This window comes from Amphibalanus amphitrite, unplaced genomic scaffold, assembly GCF_019059575.1.
Source record: "Amphibalanus amphitrite isolate SeventyFive unplaced genomic scaffold, NRLGWU_Aamphi_draft 001779F_arrow, whole genome shotgun sequence".
Classification (NCBI taxonomy): domain Eukaryota; kingdom Metazoa; phylum Arthropoda; class Thecostraca; order Balanomorpha; family Balanidae; genus Amphibalanus; species Amphibalanus amphitrite.
In genome coordinates this window covers 21,365-38,681 of record NW_024883272.1, presented here as the reverse complement: position 1 = coordinate 38,681, position 17,317 = coordinate 21,365, and the positions used below count along the sequence as shown (strand labels likewise).

The following is a 17,317-nucleotide window of genomic DNA, read 5'->3' as shown; positions in this document are numbered from 1 at the left end:
GTTAGCGGCGTTTGAAATTTTGCCGTTTTTGAGGCGAAAATGGCGAACATGACGTCACTAAAACGTAAATTTCTCAAAAATTTTCCGACGGATTTCGCTCAAATTTTCAGGGAACGTGTCAAATTGATGTATGATAAGGTACTGTAAGTTTGACGTCGCTGGCGTTACGCGTTTAGAAGTTATTGGCGAAAAACGGGAGGGGGGGGCAGATTCTGCCCCCCCCCCCCCAGCGGGGCGCGGGATATTCGACATACGTGCGGTTTGGAAAATATAGCCAAACCCTATGGGCAGTATCCCGAAGAGCCCCTCTGCTGCAGACAGACTCGGCAGAGATTCTTACATCGTCTGTTCCTTGCGGCGGCCAGCGGTATCGTTCGTTCAATCTTAACGATCATGCAACTTGTACGGGATTAACTGAAGCCGGGATAAGTCGGCAGTCGGCACCAAAGCAGCACCGGGTCCTGTGGCCTTCGGGCGGGCTATTAAATTACGTCCTCGATTCGGAATGCTCCACGGAATGGTGGTTAGACACGAAAGCCAAGAGACCAAACCAGTAATGAGTGTACCATGGAAGGTGTGGTCAAAATATGAATCACAATTCTTGCAAATGACCATACATAGCTGCCAACTTTTCCTACTTTGCTACGTCCACTTCTCAATTGCAGACCATAAATCTTAAAAACGCTAATGAAACTAAAAGGTATCAAATGAAAATGTATTTTATGAAACACCGACCAATAAAACCGCATGATTTTAACAAAGTGGGCTACTGGAGCCTACCTTATAAACGGACAACAATACGACACCTTCATGTAGCGCGCCGTGACTCCCACAGGGAGGTTCATTCATTTTTCAGGCACCATCGTTTTCAGCCACCCGTGCTCCTTTGGACCCGCTCAGGTCCCACTGGCCCATGCAGTATAACTTGGAGTTCGCAGGCTGGTGCGGCCTCAGTTCAGTCCGGGCCGGACTGTTATCTCTGACCCGCCGCGCCGGTCCGTAGCACCGTCACGGCGGACTCCGGAAGAAGGCAGCACGTCCCACGCTCAGCCAATGGCCGCGTCACCTTCGCCAGAGGACCCGCCGCGACGAGCGCCACCAGCGGTACATCAACACTCACCACAGAAGGCACGCACAGTTGACGAGTTTCCTCCTCACACCTTCCACGGAATACTGCAGCCTCTACAAGCACCAACGATCCCCTTCCCATCCCGAGACCACCCACCATCATCTCCACACAACGCCACCGCCTCACGCTGACTCCACGGCGAACTTGACCTGCAGGTCGCCCGTTTTGGCGGCGAAGCTGAACTGACAGCGGAGACGGTCGGCGCCGGGGGTCACGGGCCGGGGTTCTCTGATGAGGTGGGCCGCCTGGCGGGCGTACCGGTCCCAGACGATCTGCTGGCCGGGCCGCGGCGCCTGCAGAGGCCCCGTGGTGAGCCGCTGTTGGCCGGCCGGGTCCAGAATCCACTCCATCCAGAGCGCCACGCCGTTACACGAGCCGGGCCTGGCAGTGGGGGAAGGGGCGTTAGTGCACACGGCGGGAGGAAATATTCACAAAGCGACAAGCTTGTGATGTTGATCTGTGTTTACGAGGACAGGCCATCAGAAACGAAAATTGAACGCTGACGGCATTGAATTCGATTACCATTCATACCTTTTCATGGTGATTTTTGGAAAAAGGAAACTACGGCTCAAAGAGTTATCGTAATCGTTACATGACAATAATTGCAATCAATAACTAAAAGCCTTGCAATGCGGCGATGAAAACTTTAATCCACCAAGCCACGCAATGAATGATAACAAAAAGAAAACATAAACCATCAACCGACTTCTAACCAGGCCTGTGTTAAAGCATCTCCCCTCAAAGCACCAACAGCCGCCGGCGGGGCCCGTGCAAACCCACACAGTAGCCGGTAACACCGCTCTACGGTAACGAGCGGCGGCAGCCGTCCGACCGGCCGGCCGGCCGCAACACGACAACAAAGCCGCCTAATCCCACCAGAAAAAGTCGATCGTGTGCCGTAAGCCCGTGCAAATCAACTTACTGTCAGACTGCCAAACAGACAAATCATGGGAAAACGAACGGGTTCTTGGACGTCAAGGCTTTTTGCAAGCATGCAGTAGGTATTACTGAAAAAAAAAACTCGCAATACTAATTGCTCACAGCACGGGCCCAACCAAAGTTAACTACGATTCCTAACCAACTGTTCGCCACCTCTGCCAAGAACTGTCCCACTACCATCTGCCCGCTCCCACCCCGTCACTCTACCCCGTCCTCCCGTCACTCTCCCAATGACTCACGCTGTGATCTCCATATTGGTGGTGCTCTGTAGGTCGGCCGGCGCACCCCCAGCCAGGTCAAACGTGGCCAGTGATAGGGGCTCCGTTAACGCCCGGCACGGGTACTCCCAGAGAGGGTGGGGCTCGCACTCACTGTCAGCCACCTGACACGCAGACTGGGAGGGGAGAGAGTGGGTCAGATCAACAGCGGGTACAGGTAGATGTCATAGGGATGTGCGTCAAGACACAATGGGTAGTGATGGATGTCGGAACATAGCCGCTAACAAAACAGACCGCTATAGTCGGCCTGAGTCGCAGTTACTAGAAATGGACAGGCAATAATCCCGGTGAAACGGGAAGTAATGTCGACGGGAGGCATTAGGAGTGATGTGAGGTAAGCTCTGTGTCTGAAAGACCGCGACCTTTAGGCAAGTCTGTCTGTCTTCAGCCAGCATCATGGCAATTAATGCTAGCCCGTAAATCCAGTTAAGCCAGTTCAATTAACAAACCTACATCAATCATGAAAAGACCACAGCAGCATATCAAGAAAAACGTGGATTACCGACGAATTAATCCGTTCCATGACCTGCGCATTCGTATTGCCCTCATTACGCCAGTAATTAGCACGAGCTCAGCACGCAGTCGAGCCCCAAACCGCGACGCGTGGTCGGCGTGTGGCTCACCTCGATCAGGTCATCGAAGAGGTCCATTTTGAACCCCTCGACCGAGTGGAGCGGCGCTCGGATCTTCCAGAGGTCGCGGTACTCGACACCGACACAGCGCAGCTCGGCGGAGTGAGGGATCGTCTACCGGAACAGCGGGGAAGGGATTAAAGCTGCAAATATAGAGCCAGTGGTCAACGATCGACTCATCGGTATTGAGAATTCGAGGCATAAAATGGCCACGCCCCATTCGTTTTCCATTTACTTTTCCTATGAAACATAAAATTATTTCAAAATTGCACCATGCACCATTTACAAACCTCAAATCTATTGAGTTTCAAAGCAATTTTGCGATGGGCCAAGTTAAATCTAACCAATTCACAAAGAAATCCCACCATCCGTCCCTCTCACCAACACAGCTCACACACTGTCATTTCCACCAGAGCGTGGCACACATACAGTCGCCTCACCAGTAGATCATACACATTACACGACTTCCTATTTCAGTGTAAAATTTTTACTTCACCGTTACCTGTGCAGATGAAAAAAAGTTTTGTTTTTTACCAGTCAGTGATGAAAAAAATGACCGATCTTAACATGCAATGATGATTTTTACACTAACGGGTGCTATGATGAAAAGAATGACAACGTGAATTACGTTACGGTGTAAATGGTGTGAACCATTATCCAGCTCACAATGATGGATGGCATAGAAACATCGTTATAAAAAACGTACATGGCGGCAACCATTTTCTGTTCTGATCCATCTTCTCTGATCAGAGAGGATAGTGCTCGAGTTGAAGGTGAAAAACTTCTTCACAATGTAAAACTAAAATAATTCTGAAAATAAAAATACCTACCAGGTTTCAGAGAGCTACCCAGCGACGCATTATCATTACGTTGCTTATATATATCCTGATCATTACCCTCTCTGAAAACGGAAGGCACGCGACGCACGTCTGTCAAACTAGCAGCGAGCAGCGAGCAGCGAGTCCAGCAGCGAGAAACGGGCCATCCCGATTTAGCTGAAATTTGGCTCACAGAGCCTTCTCAGCACGCTGATTCCGAAAATCATGGTCTCTAGTGTGGAAATATTGACCGTTCTCGAGATAGAACCCTCTAAAGTTCTTACCACCCATGACCGGGCCATCCCGATTTGGCTGAAAATTGGCTCACAGAGCCTTCTTAGCACGCTGATTCCGAAAATTATGGTCTCTAATGTGGAAATATTGACCGTTCTCGAGATAGAACCCTCTAAAGTTCTTACCATCCATGACCGGGCCATCCCGATTTGGCTGAAAATTGGCTCACAGAGCCTTCTCAGCACGCTGATTCCGAAAATCATGGTCTCTAGGGTGGAAATATGAACCGTTCTCGAGATAGAACCCTCTAAAGTTCTTACCACCCATGACCGGGCCATCCCGATTTGGCTGAAAATTGGCTCACAGAGGCTTCTCAGCACGGGGATTCCGAAAATCATGGTCTCAAGGGTGGAAATATGGACCGTTCTCGAGATAGAACCCTCTAAAGTTCTTACCACCCATGACCGGGCCATCCCGATTTGGCTGAAAATTGGCTCACAGAGCCTTCTCAGCACGCTGATTCCGAAAATCATGGTCTCTAGGGTGGAAATATTGACCGTTCTCGAGATAGAACCCTCTAAAGTTCTTACCACCCATGACCGGGCCATCCCGATTTGGCTGAAAATTGGCTCACAGAGCCTTCTCAGCACGCTGATTCCGAAAATCATGGTCTCTAGGGTGGAAATATTGACCGTTCTCGAGATAGAACCCTCTAAAGTTCTTACCATCCATGACCGGGCCATCCCGATTTGGCTGAAAATTGGCTCACAGAGCCTTCTCAGCACGCTGATTCCGAAAATCATGGTCTCTAGTGTGGAAATATTGACCGTTCTCGAGATAGAACCCTCTAAAGTTCTTACCACCCATGACCGGGCCATCCCGATTTGGCTGAAAATTGGCTCACAGAGCCTTCTCAGCACGCTGATTCCGAAAATTATGGTCTCTAATGTGGAAATATTGACCGTTCTCGAGATAGAACCCTCTAAAGTTCTTACCATCCATGACCGGGCCATCCCGATTTGGCTGAAAATTGGCTCACAGAGCCTTCTCAGCACGCTGATTCCGAAAATCATGGTCTCTAGGGTGGAAATATGGACCGTTCTCGAGATAGAACCCTCTAAAGTTCTTACCACCCATGACCGGGCCATCCCGATTTGGCTGAAAATTGGCTCACAGAGGCTTCTCAGCACGGGGATTCCGAAAATCATGGTCTCAAGGGTGGAAATATGGACCGTTCTCGAGATAGAACCCTCTAAAGTTCTTACCACCCATGACCGGGCCATCCCGATTTGGCTGAAAATTGGCTCACAGAGCCTTCTCAGCACGCTGATTCCGAAAATCATGGTCTCTAGGGTGGAAATATTGACCGTTCTCGAGATAGAACCCTCTAAAGTTCTTACCACCCATGACCGGGCCATCCCGATTTGGCTGAAAATTGGCTCACAGAGACTTCTCAGCACGGGGATTCCGAAAATCATGGTCTCAAGGGTGGAAATATGGAGAGACCATAATTTTTGGAATCAGCGTGCTGAGAAGGCTCTGTGAGCCAATTTTCAGCCAAATCGGGATGGCCCCCCAGTAAACATGACGACGTCGGCCCGACGTCGGGCCGAGGCTCGGCCCGACGTCGGCCAAACGTCGGTCCAACCTCGGCCCGACATCGGCTGGACGTCGGATATGCCCGCATGTTCCGACGTCCAGCCGAAGTCCAGCCGACGTCGAGCCGACGTCGGGCCGAGATCGTTTGCCGAGGTTGACGAGATCGTTTGTCGTTGGACCGACGGGGCCGACGTCGGCATGTTTATTGGGACAACGCGCCAAAAGTATCAACCGGCGGCGGGATTCGAGCCCCCCAGTCGCCGACGTCGGCATGTTTACTGGGACAACACGCCAAAAGCATCAGCCGGCGATGGGATTCGAACCACGTGTCATTCGAACGCGAGGGTAGTGCGCTAACCACTACACCACGCAGCCAGCAAACAAAATTGGTTTGTTTTGTTGGGTTATGCCCTTTCGGTCTGACAAGACCATTTCAGAGCCGGAAGGATCATAGGATGGAGACATTGGTCTTCTTGGCGAGCACCCTGGGTCCAGTTCATATAGAGTCCCTGGTCCCATTGCTGTTACGTGACACTTATTGGAAAGGGCGACCCCACTATGGATTCATATAGCCACTCTTACACACCTGCACCAACGTTTCCCAAAGTGTCCCTTTGATAAGTGGCACTTTAGCAAAGTGACACTTGCCGACTGGCCTTTCTATATGAACTGGGCCCGGCCCTGGTGAGTTGCCGGGGCTGAGCCTGACCAAAGGATAGGCCGAGCAGCCCCTCAAGCACTCACCGCACCCGGCTACGGGCGAGCTCGGTTTACATACGGGCAATCCCAAATGGGATAAAGTTTCCCGTCCAGTCCGGATCAGGGGGTTGCGGCGTGGAGGAAGATTTGAGTTTCCTGAGGATATTTTGAATACAGAAGCTCTTTATGAAACATGAAACATGTATTTTATATTATTTTAACGGTCAAAACAGCGGCCGATGTCGGTCCGACGTCGCCCCGACGTCGGCCCGACGTCGGCTGGACCTCAGCAATTTATCTCGGTCCGACGTCGGCCCGACGTCGGCTGGGCCTCGGCTGGACGTCGGAACATGCGGGCATATCCGACATCCAGCCGACGTCGTGCCGAGGTTGGACCGACGTCGGGCCGACGTCGGCATGCCGATGCCGAGTTGCCGACGTCACCCCGACGTCGGCCGACGTCGGGCCGACGTCGGCATGTTTACTGGGCCGGTCATGGATGGTAAGAACTTTAGAGGGTTCTATCTCGAGAACGGTCAATATTTCCACCCGTGCTGAGAAGGCTCTGTGAGCTAATTTTCAGCCAAATCGGGATGGCCCGGTCATGGATGGTAAGAACTTTAGAGGGTTCTATCTCGAGAACGGTCAGTATTTCCACCCTAGAGACCATGATTTTTGGAATCAGCGTGCTGAGAAGGCTCTGTGAGCCAATTTTCAGCCAAATCGGGATGGCCCGGTCAAGGATGGTAAGAACTTTAGAGGGTTCTATCTCGAGAACGGTCAGTATTTCCACCCTAGAGACCATGATTTTCGGAATCAGCGTGCTGAGAAGGCTCTGTGAGCCAATTTTCAGCCAAATCGGGATGGCCCGGTCATGGATGGTAAGAACTTTAGAGGGTTCTATCTCGAGAATGGTCAATATTTCCACCCTAGAGACCATGATTTTCGGAATCAGCGTGCTGAGAAGGCTCTATGAGCCAATTTTCAGCCAAATCGGGATGGCCCGGTCATGGATGGTAAGAACTTTAGAGGGTTCTATCTCGAGAACGGTCAATATTTCCACCCTAGAGACCATGATTTTCGGAATCAGCGTGCTGAGAAGGCTCTGTAAGCCAAATTTCAGCTAAATCGGGATGGCCCGTTTCTCGCTGCTGGACTCGCTGCGAGGGTTCTATCTCGAGAACGGTCAATATTTCCACCCAAGAGACCATGATTTTCGGAATCAGCGTGCTGAGAAGGCTCTGTGAGCCAATTTTCAGCCAAATCGGGATGGCCCGGTCATGGGTGGTAAGAACTTTAGAGGGTTCTATCTCGAGAACGGTCAATATTTCCACCCTAGAGACCATGATTTTCGGAATCAGCGTGCTGAGAAGGCTCTGTGAGCCAATTTTCAGCCAAATCGGGATGGCCCGGTCATGGATGGTAAGAACTTTAGAGGGTTCTATCTCGAGAATGGTCAATATGTCCACCCTAGAGACCATGATTTTCGGAATCAGCGTGCTGAGAAGGCTCTGTGAGCCAATTTTCAGCCAAATCGGGATGGCCCGGTCATGGATGGTAAGAACTTTAGAGGGTTCTATCTCGAGAACGGTCAATATTTCCACCCTAGAGACCATGATTTTCGGAATCAGCGTGCTGAGAAGGCTCTGTGAGCCAAATTTCAGCTAAATCGGGATGGCCCGTTTCTCGCTGCTGGACTCGCTGCGAGGGTTCTATCTCGAGAACGGTCAATATTTCCACCCTAGAGACCATGGTTTTCGGAATCAGCGTGCTGAGAAGGCTCTGTGAGCCAATTTTCAGCCAAATCGGGATGGCCCGGTCATGGATGGTAAGAACTTTAGAGGGTTCTATCTCGAGAATGGTCAATATTTCCACCCTAGAGACCATGATTTTCGGAATCAGCGTGCTGAGAAGGCTCTGTGAGCCAATTTTCAGCCAAATCGGGATGGCCCGGTCATGGATGGTAAGAACTTTAGAGGGTTCTATCTCGAGAACGGTCAATATTTCCACCCTAGAGACCATGATTTTCGGAATCAGCGTGCTGAGAAGGCTCTGTAAGCCAAATTTCAGCTAAATCGGGATGGCCCGTTTCTCGCTGCTGGACTCGCTGCGAGGGTTCTATCTCGAGAACGGTCAATATTTCCACACTAGAGACCATAATTTTCGGAATCAGCGTGCTGAGAAGGCTCTGTGAGCCAATTTTCAGCCAAATCGGGATGGCCCGGTCATGGGTGGTAAGAACTTTAGAGGGTTCTATCTCGAGAACGGTCAAGATTTCCACCCTAGAGACCATGATTTTCGGAATCAGCGTGCTGAGAAGGCTCTGTGAGCCAAATTTCAGCTAAATCGGGATGGCCCGTTTCTCGCTGCTGGACTCGCTGCGAGGGTTCTATCTCGAGAACGGTCAATATTTCCACCCAAGAGACCATGATTTTCGGAATCAGCGTGCTGAGAAGGCTCTGTGAGCCAATTTTCAGCCAAATCGGGATGGCCCGGTCATGGGTGGTAAGAACTTTAGAGGGTTCTATCTCGAGAACGGTCAATATTTCCACCCTAGAGACCATGATTTTCGGAATCAGCGTGCTGAGAAGGCTCTGTGAGCCAATTTTCAGCCAAATCGGGATGGCCCGGTCATGGATGGTAAGAACTTTAGAGGGTTCTATCTCGAGAATGGTCAATATTTCCACCCTAGAGACCATGATTTTCGGAATCAGCGTGCTGAGAAGGCTCTGTGAGCCAATTTTCAGCCAAATCGGGATGGCCCGGTCATGGATGGTAAGAACTTTAGAGGGTTCTATCTCGAGAACGGTCAATATTTCCACCCTAGAGACCATGATTTTCGGAATCAGCGTGCTGAGAAGGCTCTGTGAGCCAAATTTCAGCTAAATCGGGATGGCCCGTTTCTCGCTGCTGGACTCGCTGCGAGGGTTCTATCTCGAGAACGGTCAATATTTCCACCCTAGAGACCATGATTTTCGGAATCAGCGTGCTGAGAAGGCTCTGTGAGCCAATTTTCAGCCAAATCGGGATGGCCCGGTCATGGATGGTAAGAATATTAGAGGGTTCTATCTCGAGAATGGTCAATATTTCCACCCTAGAGACCATGATTTTCGGAATCAGCGTGCTGAGAAGGCTCTGTGAGCCAATTTTCAGCCAAATCGGGATGGCCCGGTCATGGATGGTAAGAACTTTAGAGGGTTCTATCTCGAGAACGGTCAATATTTCCACCCTAGAGACCATGATTTTCGGAATCAGCGTGCTGAGAAGGCTCTGTGAGCCAAATTTCGGCTAAATCGGGATGGCCCGTTTCTCGCTGCTGGACTCGCTGCTCGCTGCTCGCTGCTAGTTTGACAGACGTACGCGACGCGTTGTTTGCGCCGTAGTTTGTCACGCTGGCGCCAGCAAATGCGGCTACTAAATAATTGCGTTGCATTAAACCGAACTCGGCCCCCGACACCGTAAGAGGTGCAATTTCCCTCGAGACATTACCCAGCCTGCATGGCATCAAATCGGAAGAAACTTGCACCACACAGTTCAAAAATGATCGAGGCTGTCACATATGTATAGTATTTGCCACATCTTTCATCAAATCATGAGATAGCTTGCGTCCATGTTGCAGCCTGGACACCAGTCCGAGGATGAAATTTTTGTTCATTTTCGAAAGGCAATATTTTTATATCAACAGCAATCTAAGAGTTTGTATGTATCTTATAACGAAGTCCAGTGTCTTATCTTCTAAAAAATGCATTACAGTCATAAAAATATTGACTAGACTCCCTACAAGCATTCTCGACTGGTGACTAAAAATCGAAGAATTTTTCATCCTCGGACACTCTGTAAGAAAACAGCTATAATTTCCCTAATATTCAATATTTTTCGATTATATCTTCAGCAAACATGGAGAACGATCCATTTAACATGCTAATCCAAACAGCAGATGATTTGGAAACTTCATGAAGGCGTGAGAGATCCCCGCGGTTACCTGGCAAATGTCATCCTCAGCCTGGCCTTTTTAATGCTTTTTCATCCTAATTTCATCATTCAGTTGTAGAACTAGTTTAATGCAATTCTTCAGGGAATGTTTATACAAAAGCAATAAATTAATTTAATTTTAATTTTTAGACATTATTTGATTGATAATATTGTATTATCGAGTGTATTTATCTGCACTTACCTACACCTTTTTATTGTTCTGTTTCTTTTTTTAATCGAGGCAATCACGAAGCGCATGATACATACACTGTGCTGAGATATTTCCATGTGTCATTACTATCATTGCTGATTGGAAAGGAAGGTGCGTATAATTTATCATGTATATTTTTTGTGGTTTTCATGATAGGTGCAGTTTTTAACCTTCTAACATTATTTTGGGACATTTTAACCGATTTGAATAAGGATTTGGTGCATTTGTGTTGAAAGATGAAAATTATGAGCCAGGATGAAAAATTAGCAGATTTCATTAACTGTGATTTTCCAGGCTAATACCGGAAAAATTTTACACTGTCCTATTTCCACATCACACATAGTAATACCCTCCCACTCACACCCTCGCTCGCCCTTACCCGTGTTTTCTCTGAGCACAGGCCGTCCAGCTGCCGTGCCCGGTACCAGAAGTGCAGATCATGCCACGGCAACACCGAACCGTAGAAGAACGGCTCCCCAAACAGTACATCCACAGGCTGGGTTACCGTCGTCTGTACCGACTCCGGGTCGACAAACTGCACTATATCGTCGGCGTCGTTGTCCCGACAGTACATCTCCAGCGCTCGGCGCGTGATGCGACTCGATTCGAGGACGTAGACCCGACCGGCGCCCAGCTGAGCGGCGAGCACGGCGTATATACACCTGGGGAGGGGCATCTGGATGGTCACTGGGGGACATGCAGCCCGTGGATGTTCAGTTATTGACGTCAGAGGTGGTGCGGTTAAATGGCGAAGGGTTGGTTACTCAATTTGTGATGAGGACTCAAAATATTGTGCAATGGGAGTGATATACCTCCATAACACGCCGCAACTCGAATCAGGCTAAACTTTACACTTCTCACATTTCACAGGCAAGTGTCGTTGAGAACATGACACTCATACATCAACAGGTAGTTCAAGGCACAATACGATAGCCAATTTCTCACGCATTCCTTTTGGTTCGACTAATGTGACACAACACTGCAAAAATATTGTCGACTAACTTTAAAACACGTTGTCTGGGCGTAACTCACGCGTCCGAAATGACCATCACGGAGCAGCCGGGCGTGATGGCCTGCTCTAGGGCGGCCGTGTATAATTGGTGGCGCCGCGGGTCGTTCATGGCACCCGCGCGGGTCCGGCTGACGGTCACGTGGAGGCCGCAGAGGCAGATGGGTGCCGGGTCACTGACCTCGCCCGGCACTGGTACGCTGCCGGTAGAGTGGTACGGTTAGTGGTTCAATAATGTTCATCGCTTGATCGGCGAAGATCAGCTTTGTCAAAGTAAGATATAAAATCAATGAATGCAATCAAAATATATCATAACATGCACACGCAGTGACAGGCGGAAGTACCTACTACATACTACAAAGTGAAGTGAAAAGGCTACATCATTTCTCCTTCATTCCCCTGCCTGCCTTGAAAAGGTCCTACTTTTGGCTATTTTATTGTTTTCTCCTTCAATAACGTTTATGTGAAAGTATATGTACATCGCACAGTCATTAGATGGGCCTTGGTACGATCCCTCTTTTCACATACTCCACCCACCCTCCTCCCACTCACTCCTCGCTATCGTTGACGGAGAACCAGAGGCTGTACTCGTCGTGCGACGAGACCAGGTTAAACTCGTCTCTCCTGCGCAGGCGCACCTCTCTCGGCAGGTAGTAGACCGCCTGCATCCAGTGATCGCGCCACGGTATGTCCTCCGGCCCGCTGCCCGTGCGCCCCTGAGTGTCCGGGTGGGCCCAGTAGGGCGCGCACGACAGCAGCACCTGAGAGTTCAGAGGGGAGGAGGGGTCAGATGGGACATGGTTAGGGGGCACTATCCCTGCTGACATTCGGTAGAGAGGTCAGTTTTTGGTAGTTTGGTGGGATAAACATAGGTAAATACTGCGACTAGTCAGAATTACGGGTCAGTTGAGTAGCAAGCAGCAGCCTAGCTTTAAGAATCGAGCACGGAGCACGGCTTGGTTTAGATTCTAGAAGAGAGCAACGCATCATATTAATGAGATGGTGCTGTTCTCGAACAGCAGAAGCTCGCCTCAAGCGGATCCCCACGATTTCACCCACCTCTCCGGCCGGGTCCATGGTGATGTCCCACCACATGAAGACGGCATGTGCGGTGCCAGAGTTGACGGCCTCCACGCGCGCCACCGATGTCCGGTCGAACACGATCGGCGTCCGGTTGGTCCAGTCGAAACTGTGCCACCGGTCAGGGTGAGAAGAATGGTCAGTGTCGGTCGGAATAGACACGCCTGAGGCCAACTGAATCACGTATCGCAGAAAGTGAGCAATTTATCAACAGGCAAATGAACCCAACTGTTTGGTACACAAGTCTGATTTATCTCGCATATAACTCCTCGACAAAAACGAGAAGTGTCGTTTAATGTTTTTAAATTACAGGACGACAAATGACCAAAAAGCTTCTAGTTGACTTCGCCAAAGATGGAAGAGAAGACAGCGAGACTGATGCAAGATTCCTCCCCTTTTGCAAAGACAGATTAAGAGCGCATTCGACCCAATATAAAACCTATACGAGTCTAGCTATGTTCTAACTTGCAGCGTAAGCCCTATGAACCCATATTCTGTCCATTGCCTAGTCCCCAGTCGCCGCCGTCACCCACCCGAACACGGGCACCGGCTGTGAGAGCGCCGTGAAGTCTGAGCTGCTCAGTTGGCTCAGCTGCAGGTCGTGTACGGCCGCCGCGCCGTGGCACTCGGACACGTCATCCGGCACGTGTAGTGAGCCCAGAGGAGAGAAGCGACTCCAGCGGCGCACGGCGGCCGACTGCACCACCTGAGCGTACACCACTGCTGACGAGGGCACCACCAGACTGCCCGGCTGGGGGAGAGGGGGAGTCAGTGAGGTCCCAACTGTACCACCTGGGCGTACACCACTGCTGACGAGGGCACCACCAGACTGCCCGGCTGGGGGAGAGGGGGGGTCAGTGAGGTCTCAACTGTACCACCTGGGCGTACACCACTGCTGACGAGGGCACCACCAGACAGCCCGGCTGGGGGAGAGGGGGGGTCAGTGAGGTCTCAACTGTACCACCTGGGCGTACACCACTGCTGACGAGGGTACCACCAGACAGCCCGGCTGGGGGAACGGAGAGGGGACAGGGACTCAATGCAACATACACCAACAGAGTAGGCGCGACCAGTGAATAGTAAACATTCTTCACAGGTTCCGATGATAATGTACTTCAATCCCCCACAAAGTCAGCAGATCGTCTCAACCCCTCGCAAAATCAGGCAACAATCATGAGCCTCACTCTCTCATAAGCAAGACGATTGTGTTTCCCCGGCCATAACAGGCTCACCCGAGCATGTGCCGTTCAGCAGGAGCACATTCTCACACAATCGTGTATCTCACCTCGAGCAGATGCTGGTGGGCGTGTTTGAACGTCTGCAAGCCGCCCTCTCCGATAAGCTCCGTGTCAAACACCTCGGTCACCAGCAGGTTACAGCGGCGGGACAGGTCTCCCTCGGGCCCCACAGTCAGCTCGGTGGACCGTTTGGGCACCAGGTGCACGCGCTCCGAGAGACCGTTCTGCGCCAGGATGCGGCCGGCACACTCGGCCATCGGTCGGAACGCCTGCGGGCACAGGGAACGGAGTCAGGGACAGGTCCGTGCCACTGGGTTGGCAGGGCGGGGACAGTCAGGTTCTAGATTGAACCAGTGATAAGTAATAAGTGATAATTTGAACCGTAAGTCGTAAACATACAAACAGGGACGAAAAAAGTCTGATCATCATAAATGATGAAGCTTAAACATCGTTAACACACGCTAACTTCTAATTTAGAATACAAGGACAATGATGCATAGATCAACAAATATCATCTCTGTTGACAAGATTGATGAGAGATCACCGACTAACGGCGTCCAACAGACCGATGAGCCCCACGCGAACATTCTCCGGGGCTACCTTACCTCGCAGGCGGTGACCGAGTCGGCTCCCAGGCGACACGCCATCATTGAGAGGAGTCCGGTGCCAGTACCAATGTCCAGCACATGGACGGGCCGGCCGGCCGCGCGCAACGCCGTAACAGCCGCCTTCAGACCCTGCTCGTACTTTTGGTTCTGAAAAAACGGAATAAAAATAATAATAGGAGAGAAGACGAACGTAACTGTGGTACAGGGTGACACAAAAAAACGGTCATCACCAAATTTCGAATACCTAACTTCGGAAGTTTTATTCAGATCATCACCAAACTTCGGCCACTTAAGGTCACACCCATGTAGCATACATCCACCAAGTTTCAAGTCTTCACTACGATTACTTTTAGTACAGTGTGTGTTTTACTGACGCTCCACAATGTGCTCCATCCAGGTGAGCGCCACGGCGTTGCAGGGCGTAGGCACACTTGCATCCGGCGGGCAAAGTTGTCGATAACCCGATGGCTGTGCACTTTACAGAGTGCAATGGCCTCTGGAGACAGTGCTCAGGGGGTGTGCTACCCCTGAAACGTTATTCTTATCGGGTTATCGACAACTTTGCCCGCCGGATGCAGGTGTGCCTACGCCCTGCAGCGCCGGGGCGCTCACCTGGAGCACATTGTGGAGCGTCCGTAAAACACACACTGTACTAAAAGTATTCGTAATGAAGACTTGAAACTTGGTGGATGTCTGCTACATAGGTGTGACCTAAAGTGGCCGAAGTTTGGTGATGATTTGAATAAAACTTCCGAAGTTATTCGAATTTTGGTGATGACCGTTTTTTTTTTTTGTGTCACCCTGTATTATAAATGCAGCTTTTTATGCTGATCTGTTTACAACTTACAATTGTTCATTTGAAAATAAACTACCTAGGTATTACATACAGTGCCTTAAATTTAATGCCATACTACGATTAATTCCCAACAACTCTTAACATCTGACTTCTAGTCTCTTGCCGGTTAACTTCCTTTCTGCCGGTAAACTCCCCCCCCCCCCCCAGCGCCCTGCAATGCCGAATGCGGCCGACTCACCCGCTCGGTGTCGTGCAGCATATCGGCGTACGCCGAGCGGGCCACCTCCTGCTGGTAGTCGTACGTTTCGGGCTGCATCTCCCAGTCCACGACGCCCGTCACGGGGTTTACGCGCTGTGTGAACACGCTCATACCACGCCGAACCGCTGATACCAGCAGCGGCGCCACGCGCATCCGCTTCTGGTGGCAGCTAAGGACCGGTTCACACCACTCCTGCTCTCTGCAGCGGAGTAACTGGCTGCAGCTCACAGAGGCAGCGTGGCTTCCAAGTTCTGATGCTGTTGTAGTAGATTACCTACCTGGAGAAGGAAAAAAGCTTTTAAAAAGTTGTGAATTGCCCAGCACATGTAGCAAGATAGCAAAACATGCCTTACAAATTATCTATTATGTCCCAAACATACTGATTGACGGCAAAGCTAATAAAAGAAATATGAATGAATAATTAAGAGTTAATCATGGAGAGATTGGACAGATGATAACTTGTGTGCAAAGATTCACCGACAACATTGGCAAAGATCTAGACATAAATGGTTGTCGTTGTGGAAAAAAAAACATTTGTATTGAGACGGGTTACACAGCACATTGGGTGGACGCGTTTCGTCTTCTCATTCGTTTGAAAAAGAAGGCTTTAGACATTCGAAACAAAACGAGGAACGAAACAGCTCGAAAGAAAGACACACGATTTATTTCAATACCGAACTCAAAAGTAGCCGAAAGCATCACTCAGAAACTCGAAACTACAGGCTTCAAGGTGGCACTGACCACTGGAAAGAAGATAGGTGAGTTAACTCAAAAGAAAACTTCTAGAAATAGAGAACTTAGCGTAGTTTATCAGGTACCGTGTGGTAACTGCGACAAATCTTATATTGGAGAAACTGGTAGGGGAATCCAAACACGATTAAAAGAGCACAAGCGAGACATACGAAACGACGCCGACCACAGTGCCTTTGTTGTTCACTCACATTCCACTAGTCATTTGCCAAATTGGGACGGGGCAAAAGTGTTAGCGAATTGTGGGAACAAGGGATGTCGGAGAGCGACCGAAGCGGCATTTATTACAACGAACGATACGATCAATACCAGGGTAGGGTTTATTAAGTGGGCAAAATCAGCAGCAGTGTTCAGCATTAAAAACTTGACTTAAAAAACTTACCGTTCGAGTCGTTATAAGTGTGCTATTTTTATTTCTATTCTCGTCGATGATTATGTAACAGTAGCTGTGTACCGACAAATAGTTTTTATCGAAGGTTATCATTTGTAGTAATGCGCATTCTTAGCATGCTGTATTTCAACAGAGTGTGAGACTGCTGTGCTAGTTTTATTCTTGTGTGTTTGTATTGTTTTAATTTCCGAGAGGGTGTCGAAAAAGTCATTTAGACGAAACGCGTCCACCCAATGTGCTGTATAACCCGTCTCAATATATATATTTGTCTATTACTACTCAAAACATTTGTATTTTGTGGAAACATGATGTACCTAGTCAAAATGTGTGGCAAATGCCAAAGAACCTGAAAAATTGATAGAATGAACTGTGATGAAGATTTACACCTGAAAATTGAAGACAGAAAAAGGAATTACTTAGAACACAGATAACAGTAGTACTACTGTGCAATAATTTTAGTAAGCATTGCCAGTCTCATCAGTCAAGAGCCCAGGACTCTCCTCCTCACGAGAAATGAATCTAGCCCACCACGGTATATAGAGAACTCCACAATACGAAAATACAACCTTCCGGCCATGTGATAAATATCACATTCCTCCCATTTCAATTTCAAGCTTTGAAAATTTTAGGGCATGTGTCTGTTTTAGGGCATGTGTCAGTTTCCGACCCAGTTGC

General features: G+C 49.6%; 1 protein-coding gene across 5 annotated transcripts; it reads right to left on the bottom strand.

The window, feature by feature from the left end:
• Positions 1-701: 701 nt before the first annotated feature.
• Positions 702-17,311, bottom strand: LOC122375119 (protein arginine N-methyltransferase 7-like). 5 transcript variants are annotated; one of them, XM_043354319.1, is made up of 13 exons: positions 17,209-17,276; positions 16,634-17,028; positions 15,481-15,779; positions 14,444-14,593; positions 13,886-14,107; positions 13,134-13,351; positions 12,580-12,709; positions 12,073-12,281; positions 11,544-11,720; positions 10,891-11,173; positions 2,970-3,092; positions 2,308-2,462; positions 702-1,510 (listed from the first exon to the last, which is right to left on the bottom strand). In XM_043354319.1, the coding sequence occupies exons 3-13, from the start codon at positions 15,652-15,654 to the stop codon at positions 1,252-1,254; spliced, it is 2,100 nt and encodes a 699-aa protein (XP_043210254.1). In that variant the 5' UTR covers positions 15,655-15,779; positions 16,634-17,028; positions 17,209-17,276; the 3' UTR covers positions 702-1,251. The 5 variants fall into 5 exon arrangements, with proteins under 5 accessions (XP_043210254.1, XP_043210252.1, XP_043210257.1 ...); XM_043354317.1 differs by having other exon boundaries at positions 16,957-17,028; positions 17,209-17,264; XM_043354322.1 differs by lacking the exon at positions 17,209-17,276 and adding an exon at positions 17,171-17,205 and having other exon boundaries at positions 16,957-17,028.
• Positions 17,312-17,317: the final 6 nt, after the last annotated feature.

Coding starts and splice junctions, on each gene's coding strand:
- LOC122375119 (XM_043354320.1), bottom strand. CDS start 15,654: ATGCGCGTGGCGCCGCTGCTGGTATCAGCGGTTCGGCGTGGTATGAGC. Junction 11,721..12,072: donor TCCGTCAACGATAGCGAGGA/GTGAGTGGGAGG, acceptor CTCTACCGGCAG/CGTACCAGTGCCGGGCGAGG. Junction 11,174..11,543: donor GTGATGGTCATTTCGGACGC/GTGAGTTACGCC, acceptor GCCCCTCCCCAG/GTGTATATACGCCGTGCTCG.